General features: G+C 38.8%; 1 protein-coding gene across 7 annotated transcripts in view; it reads left to right on the top strand.

Moving 5' to 3' along the window:
* The window catches only part of Dock4 (dedicator of cytokinesis 4), a 418,252-nt gene that overhangs the window by 198,555 nt on the left and 198,188 nt on the right, over nucleotides 1-21,509 (top strand). For all 7 annotated transcript variants that reach the window (XM_063238782.1, XM_013152428.3, XM_063238800.1 and 4 more), the window contains exons 5-8: nucleotides 499-595; nucleotides 6,335-6,483; nucleotides 10,730-10,814; nucleotides 17,201-17,352. In XM_063238782.1, the coding sequence (XP_063094852.1) occupies nucleotides 499-595; nucleotides 6,335-6,483; nucleotides 10,730-10,814; nucleotides 17,201-17,352 (483 nt within the window). The remainder of the gene's footprint in view (nucleotides 1-498; nucleotides 596-6,334; nucleotides 6,484-10,729; nucleotides 10,815-17,200; nucleotides 17,353-21,509) is intronic.

Genomic DNA, 21,509 nt, shown 5'->3' with positions numbered 1-21,509 from the left:
CCCAAGTGAATGTTCCATGTCACAGTGTCTAGTTATTTATAACACTGAGTTAGGTTGTTCACAGCCGTTGCATCCTGGTAGCTCAGCAGTTTGTCTTTTACTTAAGTTCCGTGGTCATAGCACTTGAAAGCAAATGTTACCTCAGAGTTCATGTCACCTAGTTACTTGGTGTTACAGATACAGGCTTTTGAGTTTGAAAATTTTTAAAAGAGTTGCTATCTAGTGTCCAAATGTCACCAGATCAGAACACTTACACTGTTCCTTTTCCCCTGCACTGTGCAGACTAGATCTGCATAAAGTGGCTGATCCCTTAGGCACTACACCACAGTCATGCACATGACAGTTTTCCTACAAGCTCAAAATCAAATCCTGGTGATTGTTTGCAGGAACCAAAATAGCCAGACTGCTCTCTTTCCTATTTTATCTTTAGAGTGTTAAAAAAACAAAATCATTTTGTATTATGTTTGCATATATGTTTTTTCCCTTTTAATTTCACAGACAATTTGAAATGGTTATTCCTACTGAAGACTCTGTTATCACAGAAATGACATCTACGTTAAGGGACTGGGGGACCATGTGGAAGCAACTCTATGTGGTAGGTAGTTTTCAGTGGTGTGGTTCTCTGAGAAGAGAATTATCTTAAATATTTGAATGTGAATAAAAGCATCAACAAGAATTTGAGCACCTGCTCTGATTTACTAATACTCCTTAGGGAGTCAGGGATATAAATGTTAGTGAAATTTAGTCTTGCTATAATCTTGGTATCCCCTGAGTATTAATTTTATACATTATTTTTCAATACAACATGCATGAATGGATTATTTATATAGATCTAGTGTCGGGCTTCATGAAAATTTTTAACTTTTAAATACATAAACATATTTAATACAACTTAGTTGTAATTTATCATATTTTAACTGTGTAACTATAATTTAAGCATCCTGTAAATGACAACTGTTTAATGAGAATCAGTAAGAATATTCTAAATCTATTGAAGAAAAGAATAGCTCTTAAAAACTATGGGTATTTTGTACATAAATATGCTTATTTATGTGCTTATGACTAATTATACTATTCAGCACTGTATTGGTCATTTTTTCTCTTGCTGGGACTAAATACCTCACACTCAAAACTTAAAGGGTGAACAGTTTAATTTGGCACATAGTTTCAGTGGTTTCAGTCTATGGCAACTGGCTCTTAAACAGAAATAATCATGGCATAAGGGTATGGTAGAGCAAAGCCACTCAGGTCATGGCAGCTGAGAAGCAGAGCACTGGGTAAGAGCACCAGTGAAAGATGCATTCTCCCAAAGACATGAGCCCAGTGACCTCCTCCAACTGGACTCCACCTCCTAATGGTACATTCAGCTGTGAACATTAGGGGTTTAGCTCATTGGTAAATATAGTGACCCCAGTCAAGTAACAGTTGAGATTAAATGGTACGTGCACTTATTATCAGGCAAATCCTGTGGGAAGTACTCTACATACAATATTTCATGTAATCCTTATAACCATTCACGGTAATACTCACTATGGTCATCTCCAGGTTTCAGATGAGAAGAGTGAGAAAGTGAAGTTCTTGGAATAGACCAAGTACAGTGGTCCCACCTTACTGTTAAGGACATGAGTCTAGAACTCTGTGGAGCCTCAAATGATGGATAGTATAGAACCCTACATAGACATACCCATGGCAAAGTTTAACTTATAAATTAGGCACAGTGAGAGAATAACAATAATTAATTAAAAAGTTGAACTTGATTATAATAACATGGGATAATGAAAATTATTTAAAACTTACAAATTATTTAGTTTTTGAATTTTCCATTTCATATTTTCAAGCCTCAGTTGGCCATGGGAAATTGAAACCTTGAGAAACAAAACCTCAAGAAGCCCGTGTTATTAGAAAGTGGCTGAGCTGGGGTTCAGAAGCAAATTATGTCTTTTCTCAGAATCAATGTTTATGCAGAAGTCTGGGGGTGATGATATTGTAAGGAAGATAAATGTGATTTTCTTCTTTCGTTGTCAAAGAAATTTTTGAAACAGCTTAATCACTGGAAAGGATCTATTCAGAATATAAAGGTGTATTTATCCTGACAAAATGATCTGAAACACCCATCAAAAAGAAAATCCAAATTATTGAGGTTTATTAGCACAGAAAGATGGTTTATATTCGTTTATTTCTAACTTGCAAGAGGGTATTTCTAACATGCAGTAGGGAAAGATAATTTTAAAATGTTGCCATTGGAAATGCTTACCTGGCCATACCTTCCTGGGAGTTGGTGGCTTTAGGACTCATGAAACAAATCCACAAGACAGTCTTAGGTCTCAAATGAGTTTTCTGAGTGAAGTCTTTGCAAACACAAAGTCAAGACAGCTGACCCCAAGATTCTGGTGATGGACACTGCCATAACAAAGCAGACCTCCCCTTTAAATATTTTTAAGATTATGTTGTAAAGCATATAAAATCTGAGTATTATTTCACTTAAAGTAACATTGTGCAAGACACTACCACAGACAGTAGAAAGTATGTAAAATATTTGAACCATTGCATGTGAAACACTCAAATATAAGAGAATTATAAAAACAATGGTGTAAGTATTGTCCATTAGTTGAGTAAAAGGACCTGAAACTTTCCTTCCATGTAGTGATTAGTGGAGAATAAAGTTAAATTCCTTTTTTCACTCTGTCTTGTGTAGCTATTTTTACCTGCTTGTGGGGTTGACAAATATCTCTTTTTGGGACAGACTTGTTTGAACATGCTATGAACTCTAAAAGTAACCTCTTTTCCACTGTCCTGAGTAATGGAGAAAGCCCAAGTATACTCTCAGTTTCCCTGGCTACTAGAGAGCAGTTATATGAGCAGCAAATGTAAAATTGAACCCAAAGATATTAGAGTCTTAACATTGGGAATGAAGTCAACATGTGATATTGGACATTTTGACTTCTCCTTTCCTGCCACAAATACTTTGTGCCACATGTTTAGTTCAGATTCATCATGCTTGAATATATTTGGAGTATTATCCATGTTCTCTTCTAATAGTTTTAAAGCAGCTACTTTCTTCACTGAAAGATGCTTGATGAAGACAATGTATGTGAGATTATATGGGTCAGGTGCTTTGTATAAAAGTATCTAGTAATTGCTTGAGAAATGCGAGTTTTCTTTTAAATGACTTTGGAGAGAGCCTAAATCATGCCCTTTAAAAAAAAACCCACTTAATAAAATATCAGTAATATTATCACAAAAGACTCAGGAGAAACATAACAGTCATCTTTTCCCAACTACTTTGATGAAGGTCCTGTGCTGTTTTACATCTGTTCCCTGAGGCTCTGCCAGGTAGTTTTTATTCTTGAATCTTACAAAAAATGATTTATCCAGAGTCCCATGCAGAATACTAAAACCTCAATCTAAATCTAGGTCTACTGCCTAAACCAGTGCTTATTCATTTTAAGGCAAATAAAAACTTACTCTTGTCTATAGTATGAAAATACAATTAGTAGCTGCATCTCTGATATATTACAGGAATTTCTAGATATTGTCTTATTTCAAGTGTTAATATTGTACCTACCTTTTCATTCAATACTAAGTCAAAAATTTTTGTATATTTCTGGTTAGCGGTCAATATTTCATGGCTTTTAAAGCTATCAGTTTTTCAGATCCAATTTTTGTGAGCCATAATTTTATGACCAGATGTCCAATAGGTGTATACTTTTGTATACAATAGCAGGGCAAGTTTGATGGAAGGCCTGTAATATGACAGTGACCCTTCACCTCTCGGTTTTCTTCCATAAAGAGGAAGCTGGCCTGTTTGTTTTTATTTTTATAAAGGTTCTGACTTTCTTCTTAGCATTCTCTTAAATTGAAATCCTAGGGCTGTTGTTTAAAAAATCAATGCCACACTGCTGGTCCACTGTAGAGTGCTTCCCTAAGAGAGGCACATGACCTTCTCACTGCCACAGTCTGTTCACGTGGGGGCTGGCTCTCTCCTTTGCTGCGTGAGATTTGAGTTCTATCTGTGATTTTTGTATGTAATAATTTGACTCAGTGGATTTCTCCTTACCACTGATTTTCTTACAGGGTCTTCTGTACAACCTATACAGTACCAGCCTCTCGGGGTTTTGAGAAGTAACACAGATAAAGAAAGTTTTCATTCATTTGTTCTCCATCTGCAGGGGCCAAAAAGGCAGGCACAGCCGCTGTGGTTGGGAGGTTAGAGTTACATGGAAGATGCATACACTGAGTGATTAATTACAGGAGCGTTATGTTACAGTGCCCTTGTAATGGCTTGTACGGGAGTGCATAACATGTGGAATGAGCAGGAAGTAATAGACATGCTCAATAAAGTGCTTTAGGTGTTGAGAGGTGAGCAAGATTATTTATACCTCAGAGGATTGGGGATGGCATTCTGGAGGATGCTTCTTGTTCCTCTGGCAAATTTGTCTGACCTAGATGGCATGTGAAAACCCCTCAAGACACTAAGTATTGATGAAGCAGAGAACAAGTCACTTTGCTGTAAAAGGAGAAACTGTTTTACAACTGAGTATCTTTACTCCTCACAAAAGACCTGATATTTCTTGTACTTTATAACCATAGAGAGCTGTAGATGGATCATATCCTTGATATTTTCATAGCACTGTGCCTGTAAGTCTATAGCAATAATTTTTATAAAAAGTAAAAATATGACTTCTCCTAAAAAAGATGAGGGATAAATAATTGTATAAGGTTTACCTTAATGTCTTCAGGGTAAGAGATAGATCCCTCTGTTTTGGTTAAAAAAAATCTTTCTGAAGAAAGATTCTTAGTATATTAGTATATTCTTATTGAATATACTAAGCCCAAACTGTGATAAGCACTAGGAACCACTAATACTTGCATGATAGTTTTTCTGGACCAGGCATTGCTTTCAGAGTCTTCATATATTAATTTATTAATCCTCAAAACCCTATGAATTAGATATTGTAGTACCTGTTTTACAGACAAGAAAACAAGCACAAAGAAGTTAATCATATTACTAATATGTTTAACTTTGTAGCACCCATATTGCTAAAGGTTTGTAGCCAGTAAATGAAAAAATTGGAATTCAAGTCAAAGCAAAGTCATTTGACTCTAAGATGTGCTCTTTTCATCAAGCTAAGTGGGATCTTCACATATGTTATCAACAAACTAAAAAACTCTATTGGTCAGCTTTTCTACTACTGGGATACAGTACACTGATAGCTCCAGCTTAAAAGAAAAGTGGTTTAATTCACCTCCAAGGTTCAGAGATTTCAATCTGTTACTGGTGGGCACCAGCGCAGAAATACTATGGTATAAAAGCATGATAGAATAAAGCTGATTGGTTCATGCCAACTGGAAAGCAGAGCAGGGTAACGGTGACAGAAGAAAAAGGGACAAGGGACCTTATCGAGGTCTACCTGGACACTAGAAGTGGGCTTGACTAGTCAGTCCCCTAGGCAGCTTCGAAGCCGACCAAGTTGACAGTTAATCTCCACCACCACCACAACCTTGCAGTAGGATACTACTGCACTGTTGCACAGAGGACAAAACTCATTCTCCAAGTCCATGAAACTGAAGTGGCAAGATCAAAGTTTAAAGCCAAGAGTTTAACTTACCTTTTTTCCACTCAGCCATGGAGCTCAATGAATTTCATGGGAGAATATTGTGAATCTATATGATTACTAAAAAGTAAGAAGTGTACCTTTTCTTACTTTTAAGGTCTAAATTGAGCTGATAATGGCAGTGAAAAAATCAATCTATAAGAGTCTGAGTCCTCTGTGTAACCAACTTCTGCTGGGAAGTCTAAGAAAGCATGAGGACCAGTATGCAAGAAATAGTTGGACAACAGGATTTTCTGTTTTATTGGCTCTGTTTCTGTGCAGCCATAACAGAGAAGGCAGGAAGGAACGGGGGAAGGTTTCTTAGGCAAGGTTGGCTGACGGAAGTGAAAGGCAGGCTGAGCCCTGAAAGAGGGTGGAGTGTGCATGAAGCACAAGAAAGGAGCACACGAGCTGGAAAGAGAGGCAGTGTTCACAGAGGGCGGGGATGGGGCCGAGCCCAAGTGTGGAGGTGCAGTGAGAAATAAGGGTGCGCTGTCTGTGTTGGGGAGTGGGAGAAGTGATGTCAGCTTCTTGGAGAAGAGAGCAGCGTTGTGAAACTTGGACGTAAGTAGGCAGAGCAGCAAATGTATTTGAGGACAGTAAGGAAGACTTCATTCTGGGCAGAGAATCTGTCCACAGCAACACAGCCCGCTAGAGCTGCCCCTTCGCCTTCCTCTCTGGTTACCCTACAACCCCTTATGCGGACTGATGCCAGATCTCCACGTTTGTGTGTTTCTCAGAGGAATGAAGGTGATCTCTTCCATCGGCTGTGGCATATCATGAATGAGATCCTGGATCTGCGGCGACAGGTGCTGGTTGGCCATCTCACCCATGACCGGATGAAGGATGTCAAGCGCCACATTACTGCTCGCCTAGACTGGGGCAACGAGTGAGTACTATCCATTACAGGTGCTCTCTGGGGGCGAACACAAGAGAAGGGAGTTGGGTGAGAGCCTGTACATGGTAATGTCCATGGGAGAAATCATGGTTTTCCTGTTTTCCCAGTCATTGATAGAGCCAAGAGCCACACCCTGTAGCCTCTGGTGTGGCACTGAGGTACTATTGCTGTCTGGTGCCCACTGTGTGGCATGATTGTGTGCTCATAAAAAGGGAAATGTTCAGAAGGGTTTGTTAGCTACAACTCCTGGCTAAAATGGGTCCTGTTCTCCAGTAGTCTAGGTCTGGCATGTTTATTCACTTATAATGTATACGTCATCCATTCTGGGGGATAGGTCACCATGTAATCCAGAGAGAGACAGTGATGTTAGCAGCTTGGAGTAAAAGTCTGATGACAAGTGCACCCCTGGGGCCTCTTGTCATCGCCACAGTTAATTCTATGCATGCATGTGAGCCACTTGGAGAAGCTGCTTGGAAGATTAAGAATCGCTGTATCTGACCAAGATTTACTCTTTTTTTAAAAAAATATTTAGTTTTAAATAGAAATGTGAAAATTTATTTAAAGTAAAAATCAAGCAGTTAAGTAGTAAATCTAACTATTGGAAACCCTGACCAAAACTGATATTAAGCACAAGTATTAATGAAAGAATGAAAATTTAGAATCGGCTAACTTCAGCCAACAATCAGATCCTAGTGTTGATTAAAATATAAATGTAAGCCAGTGAAATAATTGCTTATCCTCCCTTTCTTTCTTCCTCCCAAGCCACCATTTGCTATTTGGACTTTCATAGAATCCTAGGGCAGCAAAAAAAAAAAAAAAAAAAAAAAAAGAGAGAGAGAGAGAAAGAAAGAAAAGAAAAGCAGACCACAGTGGAGACTATAGCAGGGAGGGAACCATGCGTAACTTTGCCTATTATTAATTGGTGAAAAACTCCTTTCAAAGTAGAATATTTCTTCTCCTGACCATTTGAAATCACTTTATCAGATGCCAGTTTGATTCCTGCTAGGATATCAAATACTACAGGTATTTTAAACCTCCGTCTGTCCCCTAAGTACTTCCATTATCTTGTTGAATATGATGTACTATTCTTGTTTTTACAAACAGTGATAGCATAGCACCATTTATTTTCTCTGGGGGTATCATCCCTTTGAGAAATACAGCAAGTATAAGCATAGAGGGGGACAAGACACTGGACTGGGAGTTCTACTTTTTTAAAGACCAGAAGCACATTCTTGGAGTGCTCTTAACTTTCAGTCTTCATCTGGCAAGGGAGTGAGCTGCACTAGAAGATCATGGAGTGTCCTTAACTCCAGCGTGAAGTGATTCAAAACATAGTGCCACCTGGAGCATTCGGTGCCAGCACCGAGGCTGCTGTGTGCATCACATTTGTGCCGGGAATGGAGGCTGTACAGGCTGCTGGGAGTCAGCCCTGTTGAATCCCATGTATTTCTATATTATTTTGAAAAAACTTAAGAGTCTGCACTGAACTCTAATTGGCCTCTGGTCATTACTATGGTCCTCATTTAAAAACAAATGAGTTTGTAAATAGTAATGAAGTTGGGTGAGGTTAACTTCCAAAATTAACGTGGAAATACAGAGCAGGCAAGAAAATGATGTTCTTCCATTTAGCGAAGGAAGTTGATGGTGCAAGGAAAGAAGGAAAATCAGTAATTATGACTTGCATGAGCTCTAGCTTGTAGGTCTTCGGTTAGTTGTATGGCTAAATGACATCAGGTTTCCTGCAACTATATTTGCATACAGATCAATGTAGGATGGACATAAATTAAGAATGTGTTCAATTCAATATCAACATGTGTATCAAACTGGATGCAGGAAGCTTTGTGGAGGAGGAGATCACATCTTGTTCCCCAATGAGATCTGTAAAAAGCAGTGTTCTCACTGGTGTCCTCAGGATCATGAAAGTAATGGTGCCTGTTTCTGTCTCCCATAAATGTCCTTTAAGATTATATGGGAGGGAGAATCCATTCATCTTTTTTTTTTTTTTGATATCAGAAAATGGTTTAGTGACTGAATTGACATAAAATTTGACCTTTTCTCCTTGACTAACTCCTGACTTTCCATATCCTGTGTGATCTTCTTCAGTCTTGTTTCTCCCTGTCTTTTCTCATTTCTCCATATTCTAGGTAAAGTGTGGCTCTGTGAGTGAAGAAACCTCTAACAGGGTCTGGTTAATCCTAAAATTATACCTAGGAATTGACAAAGCCAAACAGAAACAAATGAGAGTCTTTCCATACAGCTGGGATTATAGGAAGCCAATAGAAGTTAAGTCAAGCTTTAGACAAGAAAGAAACTTGTATAGTACCCATTCCCTTGCCTGAAAGTCCGGGAAGGTACTGGAGCCCACATCTGTTCCAGACCTGCTGGTGCTGGAGTTTATCCTTCATCATTCTGCAGTGATGTCAACTGCTCTTCACATATCTTATTTTTCATGCCACATAACTAACGCCTTGTGAATTTCCAAGATCAAGTTCACAAAGGAGGAATCTCATTGGCAGCTAATAGCTATTACTCCTTATTCCAGCCTCTCATAAATTTCAGTCTAGCGCATGGTTGAAGTATACTGAGGGCAGGTGACTACCTGTGGGCCAGTCCAGTGAACACTGGGAAGGGAAGATGACTTGTGCCCTCTGCCTTGCCTTTCTAGGGCAGAACATGAGTGGGCCAGATTTGAATAGAAGGAGCTTTGGGGAGCCAAACTCTGTGGTCCTGGTGTGGCTATATGGTCTCTTTCCTTTGCTAGATAATCTTTCATCAACAATGTGGCACTGCCATTAAATGATGCTTTACTGTTCGGTACAATGCTTCTCTCATAGGAGGGAACAGCAGTGTGAACAGATCCGACCAGCATCCGTGGGGAGGCATAGCTGGGGAGGACATGAATATTTTGCAAACAAATCACTGTGCTTGATGTGATTTGAAAGTTGAACTAGAGGAATGGATGTGTGACATCTTTGAATTTCTCAAATAGTAACATAATTTAGAAAGATAAAAGTGTTTTAGTAACTGAAAAATAATGCATGCTCTCAAGGAAATGACAGTCTTCTCATTTTAAAAACAAATATCTGTCAGGGTGGCTTGACTTGAAGTCGATGCTGAATGAATAAATTTTACTTGTAAAAACTTTAATGAGATTTTGAGAAGGGCATAAAATTTAGGATTTTTTTTTTAAATACTGAAGTAAGAATCCTTGGATCTATAATTGGAAGTATAGTATAAGAAGGCTTCTGTGCTGGAGTGATGACCAGAAGGAAGGAATATGGACTAAGTTATCCTCAGGGGACTGAGCATGAGCCCTGGAATGAGGTAACAGGAGTCTCTGGTAGACCAAAGGCATTTTGGCTTTGGTTTACAAAACATTAGAAAAGCATAGTGAAGCCACTGGGAATGCCTGTGCATAGTTAAGGAGATGAAGAGTTTTATGCCATTGGTATCAGTGTCGAATAGTTGGTCTCCTAAAGAAGAGTGTCATTAAGTTCCCCAGAGGGAAACTGCCTAGAACAGGCTTACAGTCACACTCCCCTGTCCTCAGTAAATCAGTTTCTCTGCCCTAAATCAATTGCTATGCTTGGTCCCTGTGAAGTTGGGTATAACCTTGGGATAATTCTTGGCATGGAAAGCTACATGTCAACCAACAGTACTTCTCAGAGCAGATTAAGCTATTTTTTCTACTGCAGACCTAGAACTGTTCTGCTCCAATTTCTGATTTCTGCTTTTACTAGGCTTCTCTTAATGTCTGACCCTAGAACTTGGCATGAATGAGGATCTCTCGCGTAAGTCGCCTGAGATTTACATTGGGCAGGCTGTTTTAGAGCCAGGTCAAATCCCAAAGACAGATTTTCCTCTCTCAACTCCAGTTTCCAGAACTAAATTATTTTCAGATTTATTTCCTCCCTTCTCTAGGGTAGGGGCTACTCTGGTAATAGTTTGTAGGTGCTGAAAGCTCCCACCGAATAGTACCATGGACCCCTGGCAGGCGCATTCATTCCAGCCAGTGCCAGCCCCTCTCCCCCCACCATTTACTTACCTTTGGCATCTTTTGCTTTTTGAAGTATGCTCTGTGTTCAGCCTAGTAACTTTTCTACCCTAACTGTATATCAACAAGTTACACGTGTTAGAGCTAGTTAAGTAAGGGGTCCCTATCAAGGTGTAAAAGCAGTTATGTTACATGTATTTCACAGAGGTGACTTTTCTCACACTTTTACAATTTGTTTTCTAGACAACTGGGACTGGACCTGGTGCCTAGGAAAGAGTATGCAATGGTGGATCCAGAGGACATCAGCATTACTGAGCTTTACCGATTGGTGGGTACAAGAAACATTGATTCATAGCCTCACTGCTAATTTCCCAGTTTCCATGACACTCTTCATACCTGCTTGATTTTATAAGAACAAGATGTTCCAGGTTAAATTAGAATAGAATAAAGTGAATTGGGAGCTGAGGTTACCATGCCCCAGGTATAGACCAAGACACTTCCACTGTCTCAGAGTGACGTGGTATTCTCTACTGAGCTATCAAGTCCTGGGCACTGGAAAGTAAAATCGGTTAAGATGTTTTGCAAATCTTTGTACTTTTTGCCTCATGTAGTGAAATGCCTACAAGTCACACGTACCTGTGATTTTCTAACTACTAATGGTCTCTAGCCACTGTTCACAGTCACCTCACTGCCCTGTTGTGGTTAGAAACTCCCGCTGTGGCAAATGTCTCCTCCTTCATCTTCAACTCCTGACCCCAGTCTATTCCTAAGCATTAGATACCATTAATAACCAAAGATACTTGATTGTTTTACCCATCACAGCATCACCTACGACTTGAGTTTTGTTTTATTTATTATTTTCTGGTTTTCTGTGGGGTTAAAGTCTAGTATTTTGTATGTGGTATCTAGATTCTTGAGATTTGGTCTAGTCTGCTTTGAATCTAGCCTCGTATTCTTAGATACTTAAATACAGTGCATATAAGTTTGTAACATTAACTAAGCTGTCTTCACCCCTAAATCAGAGAGGAAGATGGATAAGAAGGACGTTACTATAGGCATCACTTTACTGTGATCTCCTTAGTACACTGATGTTCCTAGGAAGAATGCCCTTCAGAAATGCAGACTGCCATTTAGATAATCCTGACTCTTTTAGGGTAGCATCCAGTATACTGAGCACCCAGTACACTGAGATTAGTGGGGCATTCTTACCCAAAGCATTATCCATATCTGTAAACAATGAGTAAAACTCATCAGTAAGTCTGACAGGGCTTTGTTGGATTTTGAGAAGCTGGACACAGTATTTTTCAGTTTTTTTTTTAATTAACCTAGATTGTCTGTATGTCTTTATGCTGGAGGAGGAATACAAATCCTGTTTTTATAGAGGATCTCTGAGTGCCGTGCTGTCTGCGGCCTGCTGCATGCTAAGCAGAGTGTCTGGCACACAGCAGGACAGTTAAAGGTGAATGGCAGGAGGAGAGGAGGGAGTAACGAAACAATAGTGTTCCCTGTTAATGGCATCACTGCTTTATGAAATTGGTGGAGCTCATCTGTCAGTCTCATCTTCTGATACGACCTTGCCATCTATAGCTTATTTAACCCATTGAACATATTTCCTTTTTAAATTTCTGAATTTTGTTAAATTTCTAAATTTTAAGCTTCTCCTGCTTTCTATGTTATGAGCACAGTGATCTTGTCCAGTGATTTTGATTTAATAAGTAATGCTTTTTGCTTTCATTCATGATACTAGAAATAGACCACAGATTGGCTCCAAACAACTAGAGCAGGCTCTGTTGGCTCTGTGATCTTGCACTTACTATTTAATTTCTCTGAGCCTCAGTTTCTTCATCTTAACAAATGGGGAAATAATACTTCTCATGTCTGTTATGGTTAAATAAGAAACACATGTAAAATGCCTGTTGTTGACAGGTATGTGCAAAACACGTAAGCATTCAGTTAGTGTTCCTCCTTGTTTCATCTGAGTGAGAGAGGCAATAAGACAAGAATAATCGTTACCGTATATGTTAAGTCTTAAGTTTAAATTTGGGTGTTTTTAGTGAAGTAAATAATAGAACCTTAGGTGTGGTAGAAATTAATTCTTAACATGTGTAAGCTCTAGAAGCAGGAAATTCGGAGTCAAAGTTTCATGGGATGAACAGGGATAGCCGCTCTTATCTTTCTGGAAGAGTAGCACACTGCTTCCACCATCAAGTACACCTCAGAGTACAACATGGCTGCAAGAGTGGTAGCATCTGTGCTTCCGTCCCTCCAAAGGGCAGTTCCCAGGTTCAGCTGGGGATGGCACATATTTGATAAGCAACTAATAATGTCTGGCACAAATATATTTTATTTTCTCCAGGTCGATTTTCTATGTTTGCAATTTCACCTCTGTTCTTGTCAGTTAATATGACATATAGAGTGGCAAATTGATTTCACCTTCTTAGAACACTGTGGTTCATTGGTGATGACTGCTGGGCATGCAGATGGCAATAAGAATCTAGGCTTCATGACTGATTTACCATGTCTGCCATTGGTGGGACAGAAAAGAGCGGGTATTTTAGTGTTTTATAGCTCAGATTATAGTCCAAACTTATCATTTTTCAGATGATGAAAATAAAACAGTGTGATTTTACATGAAAACTTAATTTCTCCTCATTAGCAATTACATGTTACTATTTCTAAAGCAAAGACCCAAGAAAAACCCAGGGCTTATAAACTTCAGAAGGACATATTTAATCTTTCAATGCATCTTCTTTTTGAAGTTCCTCTTGTATCTTGGCCTTGCAATAGTCAGAGTTTCTGCAGCCCTAGGTTTCTTTCCTATGTAATATGACAGTGATGATTGTATTGATTTCACTGGGAAGAGTTGGGAGTTTCACCAATTTCTTGTTGTTTGGGAATTTATCATCACTTTCGGATCAGGGGCTAAAATGCTCCAACAGAGGATGTTTTACTTCTTTCTTATCAGAGTCATATTTGAAACATAAGCATTTGCATCTTTATAAAGTTGAATTTCATAAAGAGAAAAAGATGTCTTTGTTTAGGTATTTGCTAGCCGTGTTAGCGGATCTTTCACCTAATTATGCTCAGCTAAGCAGTAAAAGTGCTAAACCTCATAGTGTTAACATATGTCCACTTAGAGACTCTGGTGAAGTGCCAAAGGCCAGGTGTCAACCCTGCAATAAATAAAGGATGCTAATTAGCTGGATTTGGGCCTGCAGCATGTCTTTTCAGGAATCTTTTATGGTTTCACAATATCCTGTTGTCTCCTTGCTTTGTACTTCTTAGTGGGTTAGACTAGTGGTTCTGGCATGGAAAATAGTAGTTCTGCAAAGGCATGTCTTCCCCTGCCCCCCCCCCCCCCCCCCGTCCCCCACTCCCCCTAATCCTCTCACTCCTACTCCCTACTCCCCCCACCCCTGACCTAGGACTTTGACCAAAGACATTTTTTAGTTGTCACAACAGGGATGGGGGGTGGGGGGAGGCGGCCAGAGAAAGGTGCTAAACATCCTTCAAAGCCTAAGGCAGCCTCACAATGAAGATGTATTCAGCGAGAATTGTTAGTAGTACTGAGATTTGAGGGGCCCTGGTACAAAAAACTCATCTGCTAATGGATGAATTATCTGAGGATTGAAAATTTAAGTCAGTAAAATTAATCTTAGGGATGCATCTGTTTCCTAACCCAAGCTCTAGTTAAACTGTAAGCACGTGTAAAGTAGTTGGTAGGTACATTTGTAACCATTAATTATTTCCAGATAGATTTTTGCCTCTGTGTTGTAACTACCAAATTATAGCTCTTGAAGTGTGAACATGCCTTTTTAATTGTTATTGCAATAATATTTTCACAGAGATATTTTTAGCAGTTCCCTAAAGCAGTGAATTAGCAAGAGATAAGCAAATAGTTATAACCTACATAACTCAAATCTGTCCCAGGCCTGAAAGAATGGCAAGTGGGTGGAGGAAGAGGGGAGCTAGCATTGAGAGAGTATGTCAGACACCAGGCCTATGCTGTAAGTGCAGAGGGCACAACCGACAGGCTTATTCTAGTATCCATGCAAAGACCATTAGTTCTAAGGCAATTATTCAAAACATGCAGCAATACATTTTTCAGTTTGCTGTGATTTGCGGCTCTCTACATATGATCTTGATTAGGGAATCTCAACCCTCATTGCCCATTAGAATCACCTAGGGAGCTTTCAAAACTACCACTCTGTGCTCCCCCATCCCTTTGAAATTCTCATTTAATTGTTCTGGGATAGGACCTGGGCATAAGTATTTTCTGAAAGCTCTCTTGGTGGCTGTAAAATGCAACCAAGGTTGAGAACCACTGATCTCAATATATTGGATTCTTTGCATGAGTAAGGGAGCTAATTTTTTTCCATGAGTTCTTAAGTGAATGTTATGACTGATGCTGGAAACCTTGTACTTTTTGAAGTAAGAGCAGACAGCTCCTTGAAATCAGTTCTTTTCATGAGTTTGTGTCATACTTCTGTTTCTCCAGCCCTGGCCTTTGGTGAGCATTTATTTCTTCAGTATCTTGTGCTGTGTTATCCTTTTTCATGTACACATTGTTGAGCATCTAAAGGAACTCAGAGAGTAAGATACCATTTCTAGGGATAAAAAAAAGACTTCTTTGTGAAATAAATAAAAATGTACTTTTATGAATATATGATGCTTTTTTGCCATAGTAAAAAATTTTAAAACACCAAGTGAATCAACCTACATATAAAGCAAGGTGGATTTATGACATAGTTAGAATATTTTGTCCCAGGAACCTTTATCTAGTAAAATAGCCAAAGCATACCATAATGCTAGGACTCACTTTTTAAAAATTGCATTTTTCAGATTTACAGAGAATGCCCACTGTATCTATTGAGCACACAGTGATTACAGATGCATGTAGTTGATTACATTGTGTTAAACTTACTTTTCAAGTAGTTCAAAATAATAACTAAAAGCATGAAAACGTTCTGATGATTTTGTGCTGTTGTACTTACAACTGCAAATTGTAAAGATGATATTTGGCCTTAAAAAGTTATTTATTCAGTAATTATTGAGTTCTACTTAGAAGCTTAAAGAAATGGCTAATAAAGAAATGGGTCTATAAAAGTTAACCACCAACAAAGGATGTGGCTCTATTACCTTGAAGTTAAAAGCCTTGAATTATTTGAATTGTCCAGTGATTTGAAGCACATGGCAAGCCAGGTGTGGTAGCACACCCCAGTAACCCCAGCACTTGGGAGGATGAGGCAGCAGGATTGCGGCTAGTTTGAGACCAGCCTTGGCTACAAAGTGAGTTCAAGGCCAGCCTGAACTTTGTAGTGAAACCCTATCTCAAAAAGACAAAATAAAACAAAACAAAATGAAAACAGATGGCATCATTAGTAGTCTGTGACAGGAAAATTATAATCCTCCGCTTCCTGAGCACTACTCTGTTAACCCTCGTATTGTTTTTCCAATCTTCTTATCCTGAATCGTTGCCTCTCAGTGTGGTTTCAGCTGACTGGAGTGTGAACTGTTGATAGCTGGGCTAAGGGAAGAATGACAAGGAAAAATGAAAAACTTTTCAAACATTTTGACATTGTCGTGGATTTTTTTTCTGTATTTTATGACAGAAGTATCAGAGTATCAGAGTATCAGAGTATCTGGTTCTGAAGGGTTAGCGCAGGAACAACTTGGTCACTACTAGCAGTTTAGGGAAGTTATAATTCCTGGTCCCTCTGATTCTCAGCTGCAGTGTCACTTTTCCAGGAAGCCAGACCCAGATGGAAGTCAAAAGCCCTTTGCCAGATAGTATAGGTCTTCCCTCCATGATTGTGCGTGTGTGTGTGTGTGTGTGTGTGTTTATGTATGAGAGAGAGAGAGAGAGAGAAATTTCGCTGATGTCTGCTCCCCCTAATAGATACCATAGGCTGTCTCCATATTTTCTCACTATTGCATTTCCAGTGCTTGGCACGCAGTAGATGCTTAACAGATGTTGAATGAGTTGAATAAGCAACTTTATCCGTGTTACTCTAACCCTTGGATCCGTAGGTGATTCCTCTCCTTGAACACAGGAGAGTTCTCTTTCCTGACTCCCTGCCCACGTTTAGCCCCACCAGCTGCATTGAGGAGGAGATGAGTGAGGTGGTCACAGATGCTTATTTCTATCTTTAGATGCCTTCATGGTGTTCCTGGGTCTGTCTCCACGTACTACCACAGCAAATTAGATATATTTTCTTGCTTTAGTGAATATCATTTGTTATAGCCTGTCCCTCCCCGCAAAAAAACCACAAGACTGTGACAGTTTTGCAATTTAGTGTAATGTTCAAAAGAACTTTAATTATGAGAAATACTAAGTCATAACTACATTGTTCAGCTATCATCAGTGGAACAATCAGTAAAATAGTCTTTTTTTTTTTTTTAAATGACAAATTTATTCTCATCCTGGGAATTGACAGAAAGCAACAGAACTATTTTAGCTCCCTACTTCCTAAATCTACTTCATGAATTGGTAGCATTTTAGCAAAATCTTAAATATTTCTTGATGATCTACTAATTTCATAGTTTTTATTATAGATGCTAGAAGGAAAACTGAGCTTTGGATCCCGAGTCTGTAGTGAACAGCTTTTAGTGGAGGACATCATGCTCACGCCATAGCTACTCACCTTGTCAGGTGCAGTGTTCCCTTCAATTCGTGCTGATTGTGTTGCTGCTTGGGGTGGGGGTGTCGTGCAGATGGAGCATCGACATCGGAAGAAAGACACCCCGGTGCAGGCCAGCAGTCACCACCTCTTCGTCCAGATGAAGAGCCTCATGTGCTCCAACCTGGGAGAGGAGCTGGAGGTCATCTTCTCACTCTTTGACAGCAAAGAGAACAGGCCTATCAGGTGAGTGACTGCACCTCGAGGTAGGAGTTGACTTTCTCAGTGTTAGAAGGTGGACGTTTGTGATTGGGCCGCTTTAAGATACGTGATCTTGTGCACATCTATGTTGTTAGACTCCCATCTCCTCCTTTGTAGAAGTCTTCAGAGTTTCTAAGGTGCCTGCCCTCTAGATGTTTCCATGAAGGTTAGATAGGTTGATGTGTGTCAAGTTCTTTGAAAAGGGCTATAGAATTGTTATAAACAACATTAAATACAGGTATGGCCTTGGTGTTAAGTCTTCTATTCATGTTAGTTACATGTATTACATATTGCAAAGAAGACATAGATTTTCTGCACTCTGAAGTTTGTTGGCCTTTTAAGGTCAGCACTTTGTATCTTTCAGTTTTTCATAGGTTATTACATTATTTGTAACCTGTCAGGATCAACTGGTACCAAGGGATAACTAAATATTTGAAAATCTTTCCAGTAAAATTTTAGAAGTGTGAAGTGATGAAAAGTTTTCACATACTTCTTTTTCTTTTTCAATGCTATGAGTTTTGCCTGTTACAATTTTCCTTTGGCAGGCTTTTACTTTTAATATTAATTATTTTTCTATGCTGTGGATTGAACCCAGGGCCCCTCACATGCAAGGAAAGTGCTCTACCACTGAGTCACATCCCCAGCCCCAGTTTTAATTTTTAGGAAAAAACTTAACGGTGGATATATATTTAGTTGTTGTCTAATTCAATTCCTGTTAAAACTTTTTAATTTAAAAAAATAGTGTTTATCTTAGAGTGGAACACAAAGTATGCCATCTTTTAAATTAAAAAATTTACATTTCAATTGAGAATTAAACTTGAATCTCTGAAATCACACTTAATGACCCAACTGTACCATAGTTTTTAAAGATATATACTTATAAAATACATACTAATAATGTTTTAAAGTGCTGAACCATATATGATGTTTCATAAAGTAATTTCAGAATATTGCTTTTCTGATACATTATTTCTTTTAAGAAATATATTAATTTTTTTAATGAATGCATTTATAACCATAAAATACTTGGTGAATTAGTTTATGTGTTAGTCACAGCTACAAGTGTACTCTTCAGTTTCTTGACAGTGATCTGAGCCTATAGAATTTAAGATAGTATTTTTTATGCAGTAAATAAAGAATATATGAGGAATTGAAATAACAGTGGTAATCCAGTTTCAAATCTGTGTTACACACTTCACTGTTGAAGGAAATGAATCAGTGTATTAAGTGACCTTTTCCCCTTTACAAATCAGCACCATTTAAAAGGGAAATTTAAAGGCTAGAAAACTGACCCAAGATATAGCTCAGCACTTACTTTAAAAATGTGAAAGATTGGGGGCTGGGGATTTAGCTCAGCGGCATAAGCACCTGCCTTGCAAGCAGACAGTCGTGAGTTCGATCCCTGGTACCGATAAAAAGGAAAAAGACAAAAAAAAAAATGTGAAAGATTATTTAGACATAATACCTGCTTATCTGTTGAAGTGTTTCTGGTTCATGAGTAGTTTAAGAAAATCTTTGTAACATTTTATATGTAATATATGTTCTGTTTAATGTATTTAACTAGCTGTATGGAATATAAAAGGGAGAAAGGGTGATAGTCTTGGTCATTACTGTTGGTCTCTGATGAAATGTGAATTTCCCTTGGCCACTAATGCTTTTTTTGCATCAACATAAAATTATATGGATTCATGATTCATGTTAGTTTTTGAATTTTATCTTATTATAGACATTTTAAAGTTTTCTAAAAAGGCCTTTTTTAAAGTATTGAACCCTAGAATTTCCTTGTTTTATTTCTTTTTACTTGGTGAAAGTAAAGAGATAATCTAGGTGAAGAACCCTCAAAATAATGTCCTTATATAAGGTACGCAGAGTTGAGCTAGCAGCCCGGCATGTTTCCTAGTCTGTGACGTGCTTGGCTGCTGCACTGTCTGTCTCTCCCTTCCTTCCTCCTCACCTCTGTGGCCCTCCTGACCCCTAGGAGCCCTAGGAGCAATCCGGACCTGAATGCCTCTTTGCCTTCTACTCTCTGATGTTGGCCTTCTGTACTTCTCACCTGTCAGGCTCACAGTCACTCTAAAGGTTCTGGCAAAAGAATGAATAAGAACCACAACTTATGCTCACTGGGTATTTGGAACAATCTCAGAATTATTTTATTGACATTTCTGAAGGCTCAGACAACATATTTGTTCTTTTGGGGAGTGTTTAAAACCTTGTGAAGAGTGAGTGTGGCTCACATTCCAGCCACGTGGGGCAGTGTCCCTGGTTAAGAGGCTGAGGGATCTTGTTTTTTTAGTCCGTATTTGCAGTCTATAATGATTACGTTTTGCTGTGCGGGAGTTTAATTCTTTTTTCATATACTTCATCTCCCAACCTCCCTGCTCCGTCCAACCCCTTGCCATTTGCAAAAACTCTTATTTCCATTTTATCTTTCAATTCTTTTTTCATGACCTTCCCTCCCATTTTATCTCTTACAACCCTTCCCATTTGAAAAAGCTCTCTGGACTTGCTACTGTCTTTTATTTTGCTATTTATATTTTCGGTTTCTCACATAAGAGAAATGATGTGAAATTTAAACTTGTGTATCTGATTTATTTCAAGCATCATATGGTCTCGAAGTAAGATGCCAGGATCTTAAAACTGGACTTGGTTCCTGTTTCTGGAGTGGACTGGACACAGTGCCCTGGCTTCTGTAGTACTTACCTCTGTCTGTCTTCATCATGAATCTGCTAACAGTTCTTGTCTCTTCATTCCTCCTGATACAGCTAAAGCATATGGAGTTCGCCTCATCTCAGAAAAATATTATAAATACATCATAATTTTAGGACTTTTCTGTTTCTTCCTATATGGATGTTTTAAAATCTTTTGTGTGTTTCTTTTGAACTTTTATTTTAGAAAATGTTAGATTTTGAATGAAGAGACTAATGTAAGGAGCCCTCAGGTCCGCACCCCTAAAACTTGCACAGTTACCAGCTCAGGACTGATCCTGTCTTAAGTGTGTCCCTTTTCAGTCTTCCTTTTTGTTTGCAAATTGTGGCAAATCCCAGACTTGTTAGTATTTTCTCTTTTTGTGTCCTTTTGTTGTTTGTTTGCTTTTGAAACAGGGTCTCACTATGTAGTCCAGGCTGGCCTGGACCTCGTCTCTGTCCTTCTGCCTCAGCCTCTTTCAATGCTGAGATTACAGGTCTGCACCTCCAATTGCAGCTCCAAGTCCAATGCTAAGCAATAAAAGTTAGTGGAAACAGATGGCATAGTTAAAAGAAGGCTTTTGTTATAACTATAATTTATATGAAACAAAATACAATGTAAAAACGATATTTATGGCAATGCCTTGACCATTAATGACAGGAAGTTACCTTGTCCCAGTGTAGGCAGAGAGACCAACATGGCAGGCCTGTGGAGGAATGCAAAGGAAAGGGGGGCGGGTGTGTGACCAAAAAAACCAAACGAATAGAAACCTCTCCTCAGAGAAGCAGGCAGCCAGCATTTGTGGAACACTAATCTTCTGAATTCCAAGGGCTGTGAGTTCTTAGGACGTAAGAAGCCAGGTCCCAGGCAGGGTGGGTCACAGTGCCTGATCTTATGCAAGCACGAAAGGCGAAACAGGGCTCAGAGCCTGCTCTCTTAACCCCAACTCTGAGGGCCTCATCACAATTACTCTCTAAGTGCTTTAGTATTTGTCTGAAAATTTCGCACGGTTTTATTGGCCAGAATGAGAACTCAAAGAAATGGCCACAAATTACTGATAAGGACAATATTGAAACAAGTAAAAGGCCTCAGAAATATTGTAATCCATGTTATAGAAATTAGTATTTGACGTTAAGTCCTTCTCAAACCACTTTAAGCAAAGTAGCATCAGCTTTTACTATATCCAGTGATCAGAAGTCTTAGATTTAGTGCTTAGATTTAGTAAGTATTGATTGCAAAAGGAACCATTACGTGAAAATACCCATCTTCTAGATCACTCAGTATAATGGGAAGCACATATTATTTCCCCAGTATCAGAACACATTTTTCAGAAAATAAACGTCCTTAAAAGAAAAAGAGCAAACTTAAATCACTGAACCTTGGCCATATTTAGAAAGCCTGTTAATTTTATCTAAAAATGATTACTGAATCTGCTAGACTATTAGGCTGCCGTTGCA

Source organism: Cavia porcellus, unplaced genomic scaffold (genome assembly GCF_034190915.1).
Source record: "Cavia porcellus strain 051 isolate PalLab524CR breed Dunkin Hartley unplaced genomic scaffold, mCavPor4.1 scaffold_2, whole genome shotgun sequence".
Lineage (NCBI taxonomy): Eukaryota > Metazoa > Chordata > Mammalia > Rodentia > Caviidae > Cavia > Cavia porcellus.
The sequence above is the reverse complement of the archived record's forward strand: the minus strand, read 5'-3'. Positions and strand labels throughout refer to the sequence as shown.